Below are 15,270 nucleotides of genomic sequence, written 5' to 3' on the forward strand. Positions count from 1 at the left end.
CTTGTGTCAAGTTGTTTTTAATCAACGCTCACGTAAATTTCTCCAATACCTGATAAGAGTATTTGACGCTGCGCTGCTATAAAGAGGGCATCCCGTGCGGAGGTGAGCCCGCCCCTTGCTCCGCTCCTCCCCGCCGCCACCGCCTCCTCCTCTGGAGCAGCGCAGGAGCCGTGCCTCGTCTTTCACGGAGAGGAGATCCCCAAAGCCGGAGTAAGCGCTAAACCTCATACAGCTATGGCAGAAAACAACGGCTTAGAAAACCATCGCATCAAGAGCTTTAAAAACAAGGGACGAGATGTCGAGGTATGTTAAAGAGTAAACACACGTGTCATTTACATGGGGCGACATATTAATGTGTACAAAACTGCACACTTTGGGCCTCGTTGTTTAGCCTGGCCCGGCTGCTACAGCTAGCTAGCCAGCTAGCTAGATAGCAATAGTTCGCCATCCTTGATTTAAGCTAGCTTGTAACTAATACATATTTTCAGCACTAGATATTATTTAGTTTTTATTATTTATCGCTTGAAAATCGAATCAAAAGCTGGTTTAAAATACGTCCACCAAGATGTTTGTGCAATCGCACTTATTTTTGCCTGTATGCAGGATGAAATGGCTCAGTCACTACTCTTTAGCCGTCCATGCTTAGCATGCTAGGATTCAGGTTATGCACCAGGTTTAGCGAGGCAGGGCCTGACCCGGCAACTCTATCCTAATGTTTACTGCTTTTATGACTCATTTTGGGTAATAATAGTTATGCATCATCGTCTTGAATATAAACCTGTCGCAACATTATTGGATCGCGCTAATAAATGTCTTATTTGCTTCAAACTTGTCTTGCCCCTCCTTAGTCGTTAGCATTGTCAGCTATAGGTTGACATTTAACCGTATTGTTGGTTCTGGGGCCTTAATTTACTCAATTATTTGGCAGAGCAAAGGTAAACGTTTCAATTAAATTTGAAATCTGTACATTTAAATATCTGGCGTCGTAATATCTAAATCAAAATACATCATGTGTTATGTGAGTTTTGGGCATTTGTTTGTTGCGTTCTGCCAAAAAATCCTAAGTCCCAAATTGTATTTCAGATCAATATTGATGGATTGTTACTTTCTCTAATGAGAGACTCATGGCGACATTCTGTAAGCGCAAGCCAAACCTGATGTTTTGAAACTTGGTGTCAGTCTAAAAGCACATGGCTACTATGGCAAACAGATTTTGCCAAGTGCATTCCTGATGCTATTTCAGGCTTCTTGTATGTCTGACCTGGATCCTCTTTAGAGCCACTGCCTGAGTTTTTATAAATGGGTGACTCAGACTACAGCAGAACAAAATGCCATTTTGGATTTTACTTATGTAGGTCAGTCATAACAGATTGCCCTTGATTTGAGACATCATTAGGGGCAGCTTTGAAAGGCAAGCTGGAGCTGGTCATAATCTTCTATTGTTTCCTGCATATAATTTGGGGTTGCATGTAGCTCAACTGGTTTTGCCATAGCATATATGTGACAACTTCGCGTAGTATTTGAGTTGCCATTTTATTGCTAGCATTAAAATGTGCAAATAAACACTATTTGAATGCTACAGATCCAGCTGCTGCTAGTTGGTAATGTTTTGCAGTGATTGAGAGACTTCTTGACTGGTCTTAGTGTGACCAGTGGCCCTTATTATGTAAGGAGCTATTTAGGAAGGCAATCTGAAGCTCAGAACAGTCACTTCAGAGTAACATCCATCCAATAGCCAGTTGTACTTGCATAACTAATTATGATTCTTGTTTTTTTTGTAATAGTACATTACACATTTATTTACAAAATCCAAGTTAAAACTTTAAACATTTTTAACTACTTTAAGCTAAGATTTTGAACTAAATCGCGATTGAGAATTTCAATTTCACTGATACCTTTTTTTCCGTTTCAGACTATGCGAAGACATCGAAATGAGGTGACCGTAGAGCTGCGAAAGGTGAGAGCTTTGTAAAACTATTTAATTTATTTTTTACTCTGCTCAGTAAGTTACACAATGTGATATACACCAATTATGACTATTAAAATCAGCCATTTAGCTGAGCAGAAAATCTGTCATTTCAATCAAATGTGCTTGAACTAGTAAAACCGTTGCCATCATACTTGGAGTTGTGGTTCAGATCATAGCAAGTCAATACTGTGAATTGCTGAGGTGTCTAAAGTCTAGCACATTCCCGTTATCCAAATGAGAGCAGCTCTGCACTACATGATTAGTCACTAGTGACGCACAGCAGCACGAAGCACTGGAATGTAGGGCAAGGGAATCTCCTCCTACCACTGACTCACAACTTCACTGAGCGATGGGATGATGGGATGTGCTGCAGTCTAAAATGTGGAGAGGCTTAAGTTTTGTGTAATAATAATTTATTTTTTGATCAAGCATTTGTGCAATTTGGCTAACAATGCATATGATATGCACCTTTTATACAAAAGAGAATGCTGTGTATTTAATAATATTTTAAATTGTGTATTCACCAAAGCAGTAATTTTCATCAAGTTGCATTTGTGGTTGTTAGATCAAACGAGATGAACACCTACTGAAGAAAAGAAATGTTCCAGCTGAGGAAAGTTTGGAAGACTCGGATGTGGACTCAGACTTTAAAGGGTTAGGGGTAAGTGTAACAGTGATATCTATCAGAATAAGCCAAAAATTAAAATAATATACCCATGCATTCAACCCGTAAGCATGTGCTGTAGTATTTGCGCTCATATGGAGTTTATTTCAGTTGTCTTCATATGCAGCGATACCTACAGTAAACCTGAAAACTGCATCAATAATGACTAAGTGTTTTTTTTTTTGGTTTTTTTTTACAGCAAAATCTAACACTTGACGCCATCTTACAGGTAAGCCTTAATCATTTTGTGTGTTATGAGTTTGTAACATTTGTTACATATTTTTCTCAAACAAAATACTCCATGTTTCGACGATTGTCTGACGTGGCCCGTCCTGCACCAGTGTATATATTTTTACAACCTGCTCCTGCACGCATCCATGACCACTATAAAGTATTGCGCTATACTGTGATTAGACTTTCCAGTTTTATCTGTAAATGTGCACTGCATAACTTGGCATCAAGGATATGGGGCTGTTGGAGTAGCCTGAACAACCTAGTTTTTATACACTCTAAAACTAATTGGTACTGGAGTTTGTGTCCTGTCCTTTGTATCATCTCTTTCTGCACCGTTATAAGCAAAACAATTCTCAGACAGACTGTACCCCCTGAATTTAAAAACTCGTATGTTTAAGCCCTTTACAAATGGCATCACCTGGGTGCTCTAGCTGTCTCATTTGCTCTGTGCGGTATACATGTCAATGAAGTCCGAGGTGGAGGATGATGTCAGCGTGATTGACGGCGCAAAACTTGTATGGGGAAAAAAAAACAACTTCTACAGACACCCAAAAATATAAGCGCTGATATTTTCATGACCCATCCATGATCTAACACGTACTGTAAATATGGAAAAGTGAAACAAAAGCACATGGTGGAGCTCACAGATCATAACACGGTGTGCTTCATTGTCAGCTGCTCGTGGACCTGCTTAAAAATCCACGTGGCCGTGTACACATAATGAGCACTATACATCTGAGCAGGTCCATCTGAACGTGCCTGTATTTAATGAATGTGATACACATGTTAAGCACAGATGACTGAAGCCACTCTGCTATTGATCTTCCACTGTAGACCCTTGGATCAAACAGCAGCCTGCTAATGTAGCCTTTTATTGTCATGTATCATTTTTGTTTGACTCTTAATTGTTCTTACAGAATGCCCAAAGTGCCAATCCAGTCATCCAGCTCAGTGCTGTGCAGGCAGCCAGGTAAGTCTCCAGTTGTAACAAAATGGGTTGTACTTCCGGAAGATCCAAACATGTTTTACTCTCTATTATAGGAAGCTGCTCTCAAGTGACAGAAATCCTCCCATTGATGACTTGATAAAGTCTGGTATCTTGCCTATTTTAGTGAAATGCCTGGAAGACAATGACAAGTAAGTAATTATTCTTAGTTGGCAGAATGAATGTTTACATTGCTCTTAGGGAGTAACCATAGAATCTGTACTAATATTGGTGTGATATAGAAATATTTTGCACATCTCTTTCATGTGTCATTCCCAGTCTCCAATGCATCAGATGTTTTTAAAGGTTCACTATTTAACTTTTGGTGGTGGTAGCAAGTAGTATTTTACAGCATCATTTGAATTTTAAACGTTGTGTAAAATTTAAATTCTCTGTTGGTTCTTGGCCCCAACAACATGATCAACATCAGATCAGTTATCCACTGATTAAATTCATATTGTACCATCCCTTATTACTTTAATTGAAGGTACTATGTCTGTGTAATTACTGAGATCTATGGCAGTTCAGACCCTCTTGGTATAGAAAAACTGACGGGCACAACAATTCTTTTGGAATTCAAGCACTTTTTTTGTTATGGTAAATTTGTATTTTGTTATTTCATGAAGACAATCACACCTAACTTGCTTCGACCATGATGGGACCCTTGTTACATCCTTCATGGTGGTAGAATGGTTGGGGCAGATGTCTCATGTCTTATTGCACACTTGGGTGCTTTAAGGTTTGCCACTGTGAACTTTTAATTGGATGAATTGCACAAACCCGATCTGTTATTTCTTGTATATTTTTGATGATTTATTACATATATTTTTCCCGTAGTCCGTCTCTTCAATTTGAGGCAGCTTGGGCCCTGACCAACATCGCTTCTGGGACATCGTCACAGACTCAGGATGTGGTTAAAGCTAGTAAGTTTTAATCCTAAAGAAATGCACCATAATTATTCTGTTAGAGCTGTGCAGGTTCTGAACTGGAGAAAAAGTGACCAAACACAAGTACTGCTGTTTTCTTGACTTTACTAGGACTTTTTAGAATGAGTGTAAACTATGACGTGATGCCATTTACCTGTGTCTAAATGTGAATGATACGTTTCCAGATGCGGTTCCGCCCTTCCTGCGATTACTCAACTCTCCCCATCAGAACGTATGTGAACAGGCTGTATGGGCTTTAGGAAACATAATCGGTGATGTTTAACTCTTCTGCATTAAATCATTGTTTCTAAGAATAGTGTTCCTGACTTTAACTTTGTCATCTACAGGTGATGGTCCCAAATGCAGAGACTACGTCATTTCTCTGGGGGTTGTCAAGCCTTTGCTTGAATTCATCAATCCATCAATCCCAATTACTTTTCTCCGAAACGTTACTTGGGTTATTGTTAATCTGTGCAGAAACAAGGATCCACCACCACCCATGGAAACAGTTCAGCAGGTTAGGGGGAAAAATCAGTCTGTTGTGGATTTTATGTTGTTTATGTTTTTTTCAGTATATTAAAGACGCTTATTCTCTTGCAGATTTTGCCTGCCCTTTGTGAGCTGATATACCATACAGATATTAATGTAAGTATCAAGTTAAGAATGGATGCATAACTCACTATAATGGTGCTTTATACTCTTATACAGTATTTATTACTTAACCTCTTACTGCATACATTTTTGTTTTAGATCTTAGTTGACACAGTGTGGGCTCTTTCCTACCTGACGGATGGTGGTAATGAGCAGATCCAGATGGTCATAGATTCGGGTGTTGTTCAGTATCTTGTGCCTCTTCTCAGTAATAAAGAGGTCAAAGTTCAGGTATTTGTGCAAAACAATGTATAATAATGTAATGTTTATCATGGCCTTGTGAGCTTATTTGTTTGTTTTTTTTTGCAGACTGCAGCTCTGAGGGCAGTTGGAAATATTGTGACCGGCACAGACGAGCAGACACAGGTTGTGCTGAATTACGATGTCCTCTCACACTTTCCTAAACTGCTCACACACCCAAAAGAAAAAATTAACAAGGTAAAGTTGTTGTATGATAAACATATGATCTGAAAAATGGTGTTTGGCTTTGATCATCATGCACTGTAGAATCAAAATATCTACACTGTTTATTAGGAGGTTTCTAAATCATATTTGTGTTTTGTAGGAGGCAGTTTGGTTCCTCTCCAACATTACAGCCGGTAATCAGCAGCAGGTTCAAGCTGTTATTGATGCTGGCCTAATTCCCATGATTATTGAGCAACTGGCTAAGGTTTGTGCATAATAGTCTACAAAACTGTCTGTAGTGCCAAGTATGTACTTGCAAGCTGTTCTTTTTTTTTTTTTTTTTATTAGATGCATTTCAGTTGGTACACATATAAAATAAAAACGCTCTGGAATTGTAGGAAACTATTTGTTGTAACAGCTTGTTCCTCAACAGGGAGACTTTGGCACCCAAAAAGAGGCAGCATGGGCCATCAGTAACCTTACAATCAGTGGGCGGAAAGAGCAGGTGAGATGATTTATTACACACTTTTCCTTTATGTTGTAACTGTTTACTTTTGTTATTGTCTTTTTATAAAGTAATGCAAATGTCCTTATGCTTATAACCATGTACCTGTGTTGTAAACAAGTATGAATGTGGTGCATGTGTGGGTTCGTGTAGGTGGAGTACCTGGTGGATCAGGACGTCATCCCTCCATTTTGCAACCTGCTGTCAGTGAAGGACTCCCAGGTGGTGCAGGTCGTACTGGACGGTCTTAAGAATATCCTCATTATGGCGGGAGATGCAGCCAGCACTATCGCCGAGATCATTGAGGAGTGTGGAGGTCAGTGTTTGTTTGCTTTTTTTTTTTTTTTTTTTTTTTTTTTTTTTCTTTGTCTACTTTTGGGGCATCGGCTAAAAACTTAATTTCTTTTTTTAGGTCTGGGAAAAATAGAAAATCTGCAACAACATGAGAATGAGGACATCTACAAACTAGCCTTTGAAATTATCGATCAGTACTTTTCGGGAGATGATGTAAGAATGCAACACTTTCCTCCAGTTATTTCATTATTTTTATTTTATTTAATTAAAAAAAAATTCAAATCATTGTTAAAATGTGTGTTTTTGTTAACCAGATTGATGAAGATCCAAACGTGATGCCTGAAACCACTCAAGGAGGAACCTACGCCTTTGACCCAGCTTCCAACATGCAGACAAAGGAGTTCAACTTTTAAACACCAGGATGTTTGGTCCAACCATTTGCACGGGTACTCTCTGTAAGACATTCATCCATATTTTCCTCCGACCTGGCAACCTGGTACAGAAGGATTTCCATAGCTTCTCTTACCCACGGAAATTCACCACTGAAGGATTGACTTGTGTCCACCTTTGCAAAACCGGGATGTCTGTCTTTTTAAATCAACAAAGCAAACAAAAAACCAAACAGGATGTAGAAGTTTGGAAATGTAATCTGGCAACCGACATCAGGAGGATTGTTGTTCATATCTTCTGCTTTTAAAAATATACACATGAGGCGCAGAAGGAAAAAAAGCGTTCTCTGCAAGTATTAATTGCTACATGTCAAGTCTTCACTGAACTCCAAATGTCACATATACAGGCACAACACACACTTAACACTTTGGAAGAACTCGGTGTGCATACTTCTGTTAGAAGCCATCATATCACATATGGGGAAAATACTGCTGTTTTGTTTTTTGTGGTTTTATTTTGTGCTTTTCCTCTCTTGAATTGTCCTGGTGTTTTCTCACTGACACAAAATGCACACAATCATTCACGTAGTTGCACAGATTGTTAATGGCCAGGCACCTCGATGACCCTCTTTTCCGAATTCAAAGAGTTAATCCCAGAGCATAAGCCATGATTTAACCATGGACCCACCCACCCCACTGGAGTCCCACGACAGTCCAGCGGGAAGCAAGTGGATGCGAAAGGGCTCGAAATGCAAAGGTTTTGTGGTGAACTGACAGACGGGACTCATGACTCAATGTCACTTTTTTAAGCATGACATTTGGTGACTTTTAGACTTTGTTGTTTAAAAATGTGATTTTATTTTTTGTTCTTGCAAAAGGTGATGGAAGTCCATCTGGATAATGTCAAATTTTAAGAGAAGATTTTTGAGAATTTCAAACTTTTTTTTTCCTACCACAGGACAATGTTTATTCAGTGTGAACTTGGTTTTATCCTGTGACCGAGTGCCCTGTCCAGGCTCCCCTGTAATGTGAAACTTGAAAAAGGGGGTGGGAGGGTTGGACAAAAAAAGATGTTGATCTGATTGACCTCAACTTATCTAAACTAATTTCAAATCATTGGTTTTAATTCACTGTTTAATTTTATGTTCTAGCTCTTTTTGGCTCATTGTATTTATACATAAAAATATTTAAAGCGACCCACAATTAATCGGTCCTGAATCATTTTAAAATTGCAAGATTCTTGTTTAATTCAAAATTTATTCTCACAATTATACACACCACATTTTGAGTTTGAGTTTGTGGAGCTTCCATGTTTTTTTTTGTTCTGGTTTTATGCACACGTCCGAGAGGCCTATTGATGTCTGCAGAAAGCGTCTTGTACTCATCAAAGACTAATGTAATACAGAGTACAGGCCAGCCTTCTCTTTACCTAACGTTTTAAAGAAGAGGTCACAATTTCATCACCAGTATGACTAATGTAAAAATGTGATGTGTATCTCTCCTTGCCATCAAAGGAATATATAAATATATTTACATAAAGCCTGTACAAAGCTGCTGCAGCGATCAGTCATTGGATGGACAATAATCTTACTGACAACAATGGCTGGGGAGGCTTTTTTGTTCAAGCAATATTTCTTGTTTTGTTTTCATTTTTGACTTGCATATGTATTGTGGTGATATGCTGAGAAGTCAAAATGGGCTCTGATTCCTATTTGTTGTGGTGACGGGCTACTGAAATGGCATCGTCTCCATTGGTTTAGGGTTTGAGGTGTCCAAATAGGAGGTCAGCCCTCGCCCCAGTTCTGAAGACATTCTGGTCCTCTTGTTGCCTGCTAACTACTGAGAAGAAGTAAGAAATGGGAGGGGGAGGGGGGGATTCGCTCTGTTTTTGGGACTAGCTGTTTATAACTGAACAAAGTTATAGAGAGGATGTACAGTCATTAAATGGCAGACTAGGCCGAGCCACTTTAAAGATTTACAATTTTGTTGTCTTGTATCTAAATTGGATACAAGCTTATGTTTGTTGCAAGATTTTTACTTGCTAATGAAAAGTTGTTTTAAATAAATAATAGGAGAAGAACAACAACAGACAGCGTTTTGGCCTCTGGTTGTTTATATCTTTTTATAAATTTTAGATTGAATTATTCTCTTTAAGGTGGCTCATTGATGCTTTCAACTCTTGTGCATATTAAAGATAAGAATGAGTTGAAAATCATTGTGCCTTTTGTTTTTCATTTTATTAAAATAGACATTTCTTTAAGTATCTGGACTACACTGAAATGGGAGTTGTACAGTAATCTATGGTCTCCCTGTGCGGTGGAGGTTCACCATGGGAATGGTCTATGCTGCTCTCTGCTGTTGAGGTCTTTCTCTTCTAAAATATTCACTGAACTTTGTAAAACACTTTTCTCTCACTCATAACTCCAAACGCAACAGTTCTCATCGCCATGATTCAGTCAGGAGATTTGACATTTCCTTTCATATCCTCATCAGGACATTATTTGTCTCATCTTAACCATAATAAACTTGCTGTTTAGCTGTTTGGTCCTTCCGAGTGTTGTGATTACACACGTTTGAACTTCTGTTCAGTGATAGGATGGTTTTAATCTAGCGGTCTAATATATGATATGATAATTTGATATCTAGTTTTCTGTCAGTTTGATGGTTACATGTCAAAACTCATAGTTTGTGGTTTTATATATATCATTTAAAGATTAGTTTGTTAGCCTCTCAGCAATGTCATAAAACGCAAATACGGCGCATAAGGTAATGTTAAACAGAACATATTTTATAGCCTATAGAGAGTATTATATCTTGATTTGTAATATCTAAATCATTAGCTGAGGCCAGGTCTTTATATTCTTGTATATGCCTTCTTGCATTATACATTATTCCTACACATCGCAACAACAACGTGTCATGAGTGATAAAAGTAGAATAAAGATAGTGTCCCTCTGCTCTGTGCAGTCACGTGGTGCTGTGATCCACTTCCGTAAACAAACGTCATGGACGTTCACAGCTTCTTCGGGTTTGTTTATTTTGTGGCGGTTGGTCGCGGTTCATGTTCGTCTTTAAGGATGGGACCCCCTTACGAAAGGTACGTTTGTCTTATGAGTATCTTACATCGACCATTGTAATGTCTCCATAAACCAGCTCATTACATCGTAGAACTATAAAACTCTACTGTATAAAAACAAGTGTTATCAGCAGCGGAGTGTTCAGTGCCAGAGCGCGCACTCTGCTCATTTTCACCAAAAAACATGCTATTTAAAAAGTCATCACAGTAGACCTAATTTATCAGAACTGATGGTACAAATGAAATGTGTATCATTAAGGCATATATAAAATGGTTTGCTATAAGATAAGCCATTCAAATTACAATAGGCACTATGTTTTTGGAAGTGTCGAACTTAACTGTTTGTCCAAATTAGATAACAGATGCACATCCTGGGTCACCTCTGCAGCAGACTGGCAGTAGCTCCATCATGGTGGATGTGAGCAAATGGCCCATGTTCAGCCTGATGAGTGCACAGGAGCTGTCCTCTATCCGGAAAGCCTGTGTTTTTGGAGCGTCTGCAAACGAGGCCATCTACATCACCAATGATGATGAGGTTCAGACACAAACATTTATTTTCAAAAAGTTTTTAAGTAAGTAGGCCACCCTCACTGTCGCTCAGGTTTAGACTGTATAACTCTCTGCAGCCTACATAAATGGTTTATTAACCAAGTAAGTAAACACAGATGCAGAACTTTACAGACCAACTCCAATAGTTGGGTTTTTTTTGTGTTTTTTGGTTTTTTGAGGTTGCCACTTTATATGATCAGTTCTTTATCATTCCTAATTTGAGCATTTAGAGTTTATGTTGTGCTCCATTTGAACCCAGAGTACTTCTTACTCTCTGTTTCCTTTTAACCCCCCTCAGGTGTATGTGTTTGGCCTGAACTGTAGTAACTCTCTGGGAACAGGGGACAGTTTGAGCACTATTGTACCTAAGAAACTGGACTTCCTGAGTGGCAGGAAGGTGGTCAGCTTCAGCTATGGCACTGGACCTCATGTGCTGCTGGCCACTGAAGGTAGGGACACACAACTTGTAATCCAAACATTATAAATAAGTCGTTTGTCAATCAATGTTTGTTTTTCTAGATGGAGAGTTGTTTGCCTGGGGCCACAATAGCTATAGCCAACTTGGCAATGGGACCACCAATCAGGGGGTTTCTCCAGTACTTGTGTCTGGAAACTTGCTCAATAAGAAGGTCATTGAAGTAGCCTGTGGTTCTCACCATTCAATGGCTCTGACTGACTCTGGAGAGGTGTGTGTGGGTTATTGTGCTACTTTAACCAGCACTAGTATAGATGTCCTGCAATAATGTTTTACTGTGTTCTCATTTCCTTTTACTTAAATTGCAGACTTTAGAGGTTGTAAAAGATGATGTGTGACCAAAATCGTATCACTTTAAGTTTCTGATTTGTGAATATTTTTCATACAACTCTTATACATTATGTAGCCAAGAATTTTCTACCACTAAGAAGCTTGTTTGCTGAACACACAAGGAATGTATTTAAGCTGCTTTGAGTGGAGACAAGGGTTTGTGTGATTGTTGGATTTGACAATAAAAAAAACAAAACACAATGCCTTATACATTACAACCATATTTTATTAACTTTGTCAGGTCTATGCGTGGGGCTATAATAACTGTGGACAAGTGGGTTCAGGATCCACTGCCAACCAGCCCACTCCTCGCAGAGTGTCCAGCTGTTTGCAGAACAAGGTGGCTGTTAGTATTGTGTGTGGTCAGACCTCATCACTGGCGGTAGTGGACAACGGAGAGGTGGTTTTTTTTTTTAAATTATTATTTTAGACACAAAAGTACCTGTTCTTTGTTCATTGGGCCTAACACTGTCTTTCTCATGCAGGTATATGGTTGGGGCTATAATGGAAATGGACAACTTGGTCTGGGAAACAATGGAAACCAGCTAACGCCATGCCATTTGATTGGACTGCAGGGGTTATTTGTGCAACAGGTAACATTCATTTAACAGACATATGCCTCCCTAGTACCGAAATCTGTGGGATTATCCAGTAAAACCCCCTTATTTTTTGAGGCCACAGTTCAAACTATGGTGTGGCTGCTAAAATAGGGTTATTTTGATGTATTCAACAGTTCAAAATGACTTGTGAAATTAAGAATTTCTCTCTCCAGATTGTCTCAGGTTATGCCCATTCCCTGGCTCTCACGGATGAAGGTCTGCTGTATGTTTGGGGCTCCAACACATATGGACAACTGGGCACTGGCAACAAGAGCAACCAGCTGAGTCCAGTTCAGATTATGACAGAGAAAGAGAGGTAAGAGCCTTACATCAACTTATTCACTGTTAGATAACGTAGTTACAAATACTTACAATTTTAAGGAATGTACAGTGTAACACATTACTTTGAAAACACTTGTAATTAATTACTAACACAATATTTAGTCCCTTGTAATACCAACATCAATGCTTGGGAAGAAAGCATGACCTTTCTCTGTAAAATACAACTTAACAGCTTAAACAAGGAACTCATTGAAAGTGTTAAAGTGACAAAACCACAGCCACAACTTCTGCTGTCAGGGCACCATCTCAGAAGCAGAGAGGAGCAGCTTGTAGCAACGTTATGTTATCCATTTCTGTTGTTGTTTGAGCCAGTTTAAACTTATTTGTGTATCTGTATTTAAATCTCTTTAATAAAACATAAAAGCACAATTTGGTAAATTACAAATAAATAAATAAAGTTTCTTTCTTGGGGCAGTAAGTAATGTAATATATATAACATTTTTAACAAGTTACTTGTGTAACTACCTTTTTTGTGTAACTGCTTTACTTTTAAAATAGTAACTACCCCAACACTGATAATATCATACTTGTCTCTTATTAAAACGTCTTATCTGTGTCTGTATCTTTGAACAGAATAGTAGAGATAGCCGCTTGCCACTCCACTCACACATCAGCGGTCAAGACTCAAAGTGGTCAGGTTTACATGTGGGGCCAGTGTCGGGGCCAGTCCATTGTGCTGCCTTACCTCACACACTTCACATGCACTGATGATGTCTTTGCATGCCTCGCCACGCCCCCTGTCATGTGGAGGCTTCTTTCCATAGGTAAGACTACATGGTCAACTAGTAGTAGAGATATATTTAGTATTATTCTTTCGTCTACTCAAATGTGTACTTGTTGGCTAATTAAAAAGGCCTTAGTGTGTGTATGTGAGAGGAAGTTGTCAACCTTATAACAGATGGGATTAGGCATTGGGTTATATGGGCTCAGATTCTTGTTTCACTAACTGTTTTACTAGAGTTTGTTCATGCTTTGCTTTGAATTACCTGTTCCTTAGAGCATGAAGATTTCTTGACTGTTGCCCAGTCTCTCAAAAAGGAGTTTGATAATCCAGAGACAGCTGACCTGAAGTTTTGTGTGGACGGCAAATATATTTATGTGCACAAAGCAGTTCTCAAAATCAGGTCAGAGTCCACATGGACACATGGTATATTGTAATATAATTATAATTGTTTTTTGTTTTTTTTCTCAGGTGTGAACATTTCAGGTCCATGTTTCAATCCCACTGGAATGAAGATTTAGAGGAGGTCATTGAAATAGATCAGTTCTCATATCCTGTTTATCGATCCTTCCTTGAGTTCCTCTACACAGACAATGTGGAGCTTTCTCCTGAAGAGGCCATTGGTAAGACTTTGAGTTAAATTTACTGTTCAGGCTATGTTCAAACAACACTTACTCTGTATTGTGACTTTGCATTAGGGCTGTTGGATCTTGCTACTTCATATTGTGAAAATCGCCTTAAACGTCTATGTCAGCACATTATCAAGAGGGGAATAACAGTAGAAAATGCTTTTTCACTTCTTTCTGCAGCAGTGCGCTATGACGCTGAGGTAAGTTTTTAATTCAAGTCAACAGTGCAGACAAGAAAAATATGTAATATATTATCATAAATTATTATGTAGGATCTCGAAGAGTTCTGCTTCAAGTTTTGTGTCAATCACCTGACAGAAGTAACCCAGACCGTAGCTTTTTGGCAAACTGATGGGAACCTCCTAAAAGACTTCATATGTCGTGCCAGTCGCTGTGGAGCTTTTAAGAATTGATAATTACCCAACATGCACTGGGGGATTTGATCTTCTATAGGCTCCATCAGCATGGACTGTGCATGCATTAGGAAGTGCTGTAGAGATTGTGCCTTCTAGTTTTTAATGAGAATCTGCACTGATCTTGTGCATGTGTGATTAACTGTACAAACTGTGTGTAGTAAAATGTAATGTTTAACTTGAAAACATGACAGTGTGTCTATATAGTTTTGTATAGTAAGTTTATTAAAAAGGTTTCATTATATTTTAGCACATAATGTAATTGTTCTTGGACAGTGATTAGAGGGTTAAAAAAGATAATTAAAACAATTAGTGCAAACATATTTGCTCATTTTTTAAGGAACAATCCTACTTTGTTTAAAGCTGTTATGGCTTGTTGCATCTCTGTTAGTTTCTTTTCTAAATCTGCCAAGAGAAACACACATATTGATATACTTGACACCAGAATAATTATCAGTAGTGAAGTGAAGTTACCTCTTTGGTGTTTAGCTACAAGCTCCCCAAGTTTTCCAGAAGCCATCATAACCTTCAGTGCTACATCACAATCTGCACAAGCTCAACATGCTTCAGCGTGTGACAGTTAAATCATTATTCATAATCATCAGGAGGATTTTTTTACCATGTGTATCGGCCTGTCCCGATGTTATTCTGGTAAATGTGTCCTTCATTTCATCAATGAAACCGTTGAATATTGCTTGTGCACAGCCTGATGAGATACAGTTGCTCCAGAAGTGTGAGGAGTCTATGGAGACGTCAGTCGGCTCCACTTGAAACAGTTCAGTGTTTGAGTTCTGTGAAGTGACTGCATCCTCAGTGGTGTCCTGGCTCTCCATTTGATGAACTAGAAAACAAAGACCTCTATGGTTGGTATGTCATACTTAAATGTGTTTAATTGAATTATAACTTTGCATACTTGCATACCTGTCACAGGAGCAATGACAGGGAGATTTCTGGGAGAAAAATATAAAATTGAACCACAGCTCTCATTTAGCTAATAATGTAATTTAATAACAAATACAAACCCATTTAACTGTAGTTTTCATATGGAAAATAAAACAAATGAATACATGTTAGAAACCAGGATAATTAATGTCGATTCAAATATGGTATATCT

General features: G+C 38.6%; 2 protein-coding genes across 2 annotated transcripts; both read left to right on the top strand.

Annotated features, from left to right (window-relative positions):
* Positions 1 to 112: 112 nt before the first annotated feature.
* kpna3 (karyopherin alpha 3 (importin alpha 4)) lies at positions 113 to 9,569 on the top strand. Its single transcript, XM_033986705.2, has 17 exons — positions 113 to 303; positions 1,913 to 1,957; positions 2,535 to 2,630; positions 2,833 to 2,862; positions 3,785 to 3,837; positions 3,909 to 4,004; positions 4,690 to 4,775; positions 4,964 to 5,050; positions 5,126 to 5,295; positions 5,379 to 5,423; positions 5,529 to 5,660; positions 5,739 to 5,867; positions 5,995 to 6,099; positions 6,268 to 6,339; positions 6,493 to 6,655; positions 6,752 to 6,846; positions 6,948 to 9,569. The coding sequence occupies exons 1-17, from the start codon at positions 235 to 237 to the stop codon at positions 7,044 to 7,046; spliced, it is 1,572 nt and encodes a 523-aa protein (XP_033842596.1). The 5' UTR covers positions 113 to 234; the 3' UTR covers positions 7,047 to 9,569.
* A 464-nt stretch (positions 9,570 to 10,033) lies between these two features.
* LOC117389105 (RCC1 and BTB domain-containing protein 1-like) lies at positions 10,034 to 14,380 on the top strand. Its single transcript, XM_033986704.2, has 12 exons — positions 10,034 to 10,119; positions 10,454 to 10,633; positions 10,946 to 11,096; positions 11,167 to 11,333; positions 11,694 to 11,852; positions 11,938 to 12,045; positions 12,225 to 12,367; positions 12,967 to 13,157; positions 13,391 to 13,517; positions 13,586 to 13,737; positions 13,813 to 13,943; positions 14,016 to 14,380. Exons 1-12 carry the CDS (start codon positions 10,084 to 10,086, stop codon positions 14,154 to 14,156), a joined length of 1,686 nt encoding a protein of 561 aa, XP_033842595.2. The 5' UTR covers positions 10,034 to 10,083; the 3' UTR covers positions 14,157 to 14,380.
* The last annotated feature ends 890 nt before the right edge of the window (positions 14,381 to 15,270 follow it).

Source organism: Periophthalmus magnuspinnatus, chromosome 21 (assembly GCF_009829125.3).
Source record: "Periophthalmus magnuspinnatus isolate fPerMag1 chromosome 21, fPerMag1.2.pri, whole genome shotgun sequence".
In the NCBI taxonomy this organism is placed as follows: domain Eukaryota; kingdom Metazoa; phylum Chordata; class Actinopteri; order Gobiiformes; family Gobiidae; genus Periophthalmus; species Periophthalmus magnuspinnatus.

What these genes read in the sequence shown, in the direction of transcription:
- kpna3 (XM_033986705.2), top strand. Translation starts at nt 235, where the DNA reads ATGGCAGAAAACAACGGCTTAGAAAACCATCGCATCAAGAGCTTTAAA. An exon ending in CAGACTTTAAAGGGTTAGGG is followed by an intron (nt 2,631 to 2,832) that starts GTAAGTGTAACA and finishes TTTTTTTTACAG; the next exon opens with CAAAATCTAACACTTGACGC. An exon ending in AGTACTTTTCGGGAGATGAT is followed by an intron (nt 6,847 to 6,947) that starts GTAAGAATGCAA and finishes TTTGTTAACCAG; the next exon opens with ATTGATGAAGATCCAAACGT.
- LOC117389105 (XM_033986704.2), top strand. Translation starts at nt 10,084, where the DNA reads ATGTTCGTCTTTAAGGATGGGACCCCCTTACGAAAG. An exon ending in ATGGGACCCCCTTACGAAAG is followed by an intron (nt 10,120 to 10,453) that starts GTACGTTTGTCT and finishes TGTCCAAATTAG; the next exon opens with ATAACAGATGCACATCCTGG. An exon ending in ATTATGACAGAGAAAGAGAG is followed by an intron (nt 12,368 to 12,966) that starts GTAAGAGCCTTA and finishes ATCTTTGAACAG; the next exon opens with AATAGTAGAGATAGCCGCTT.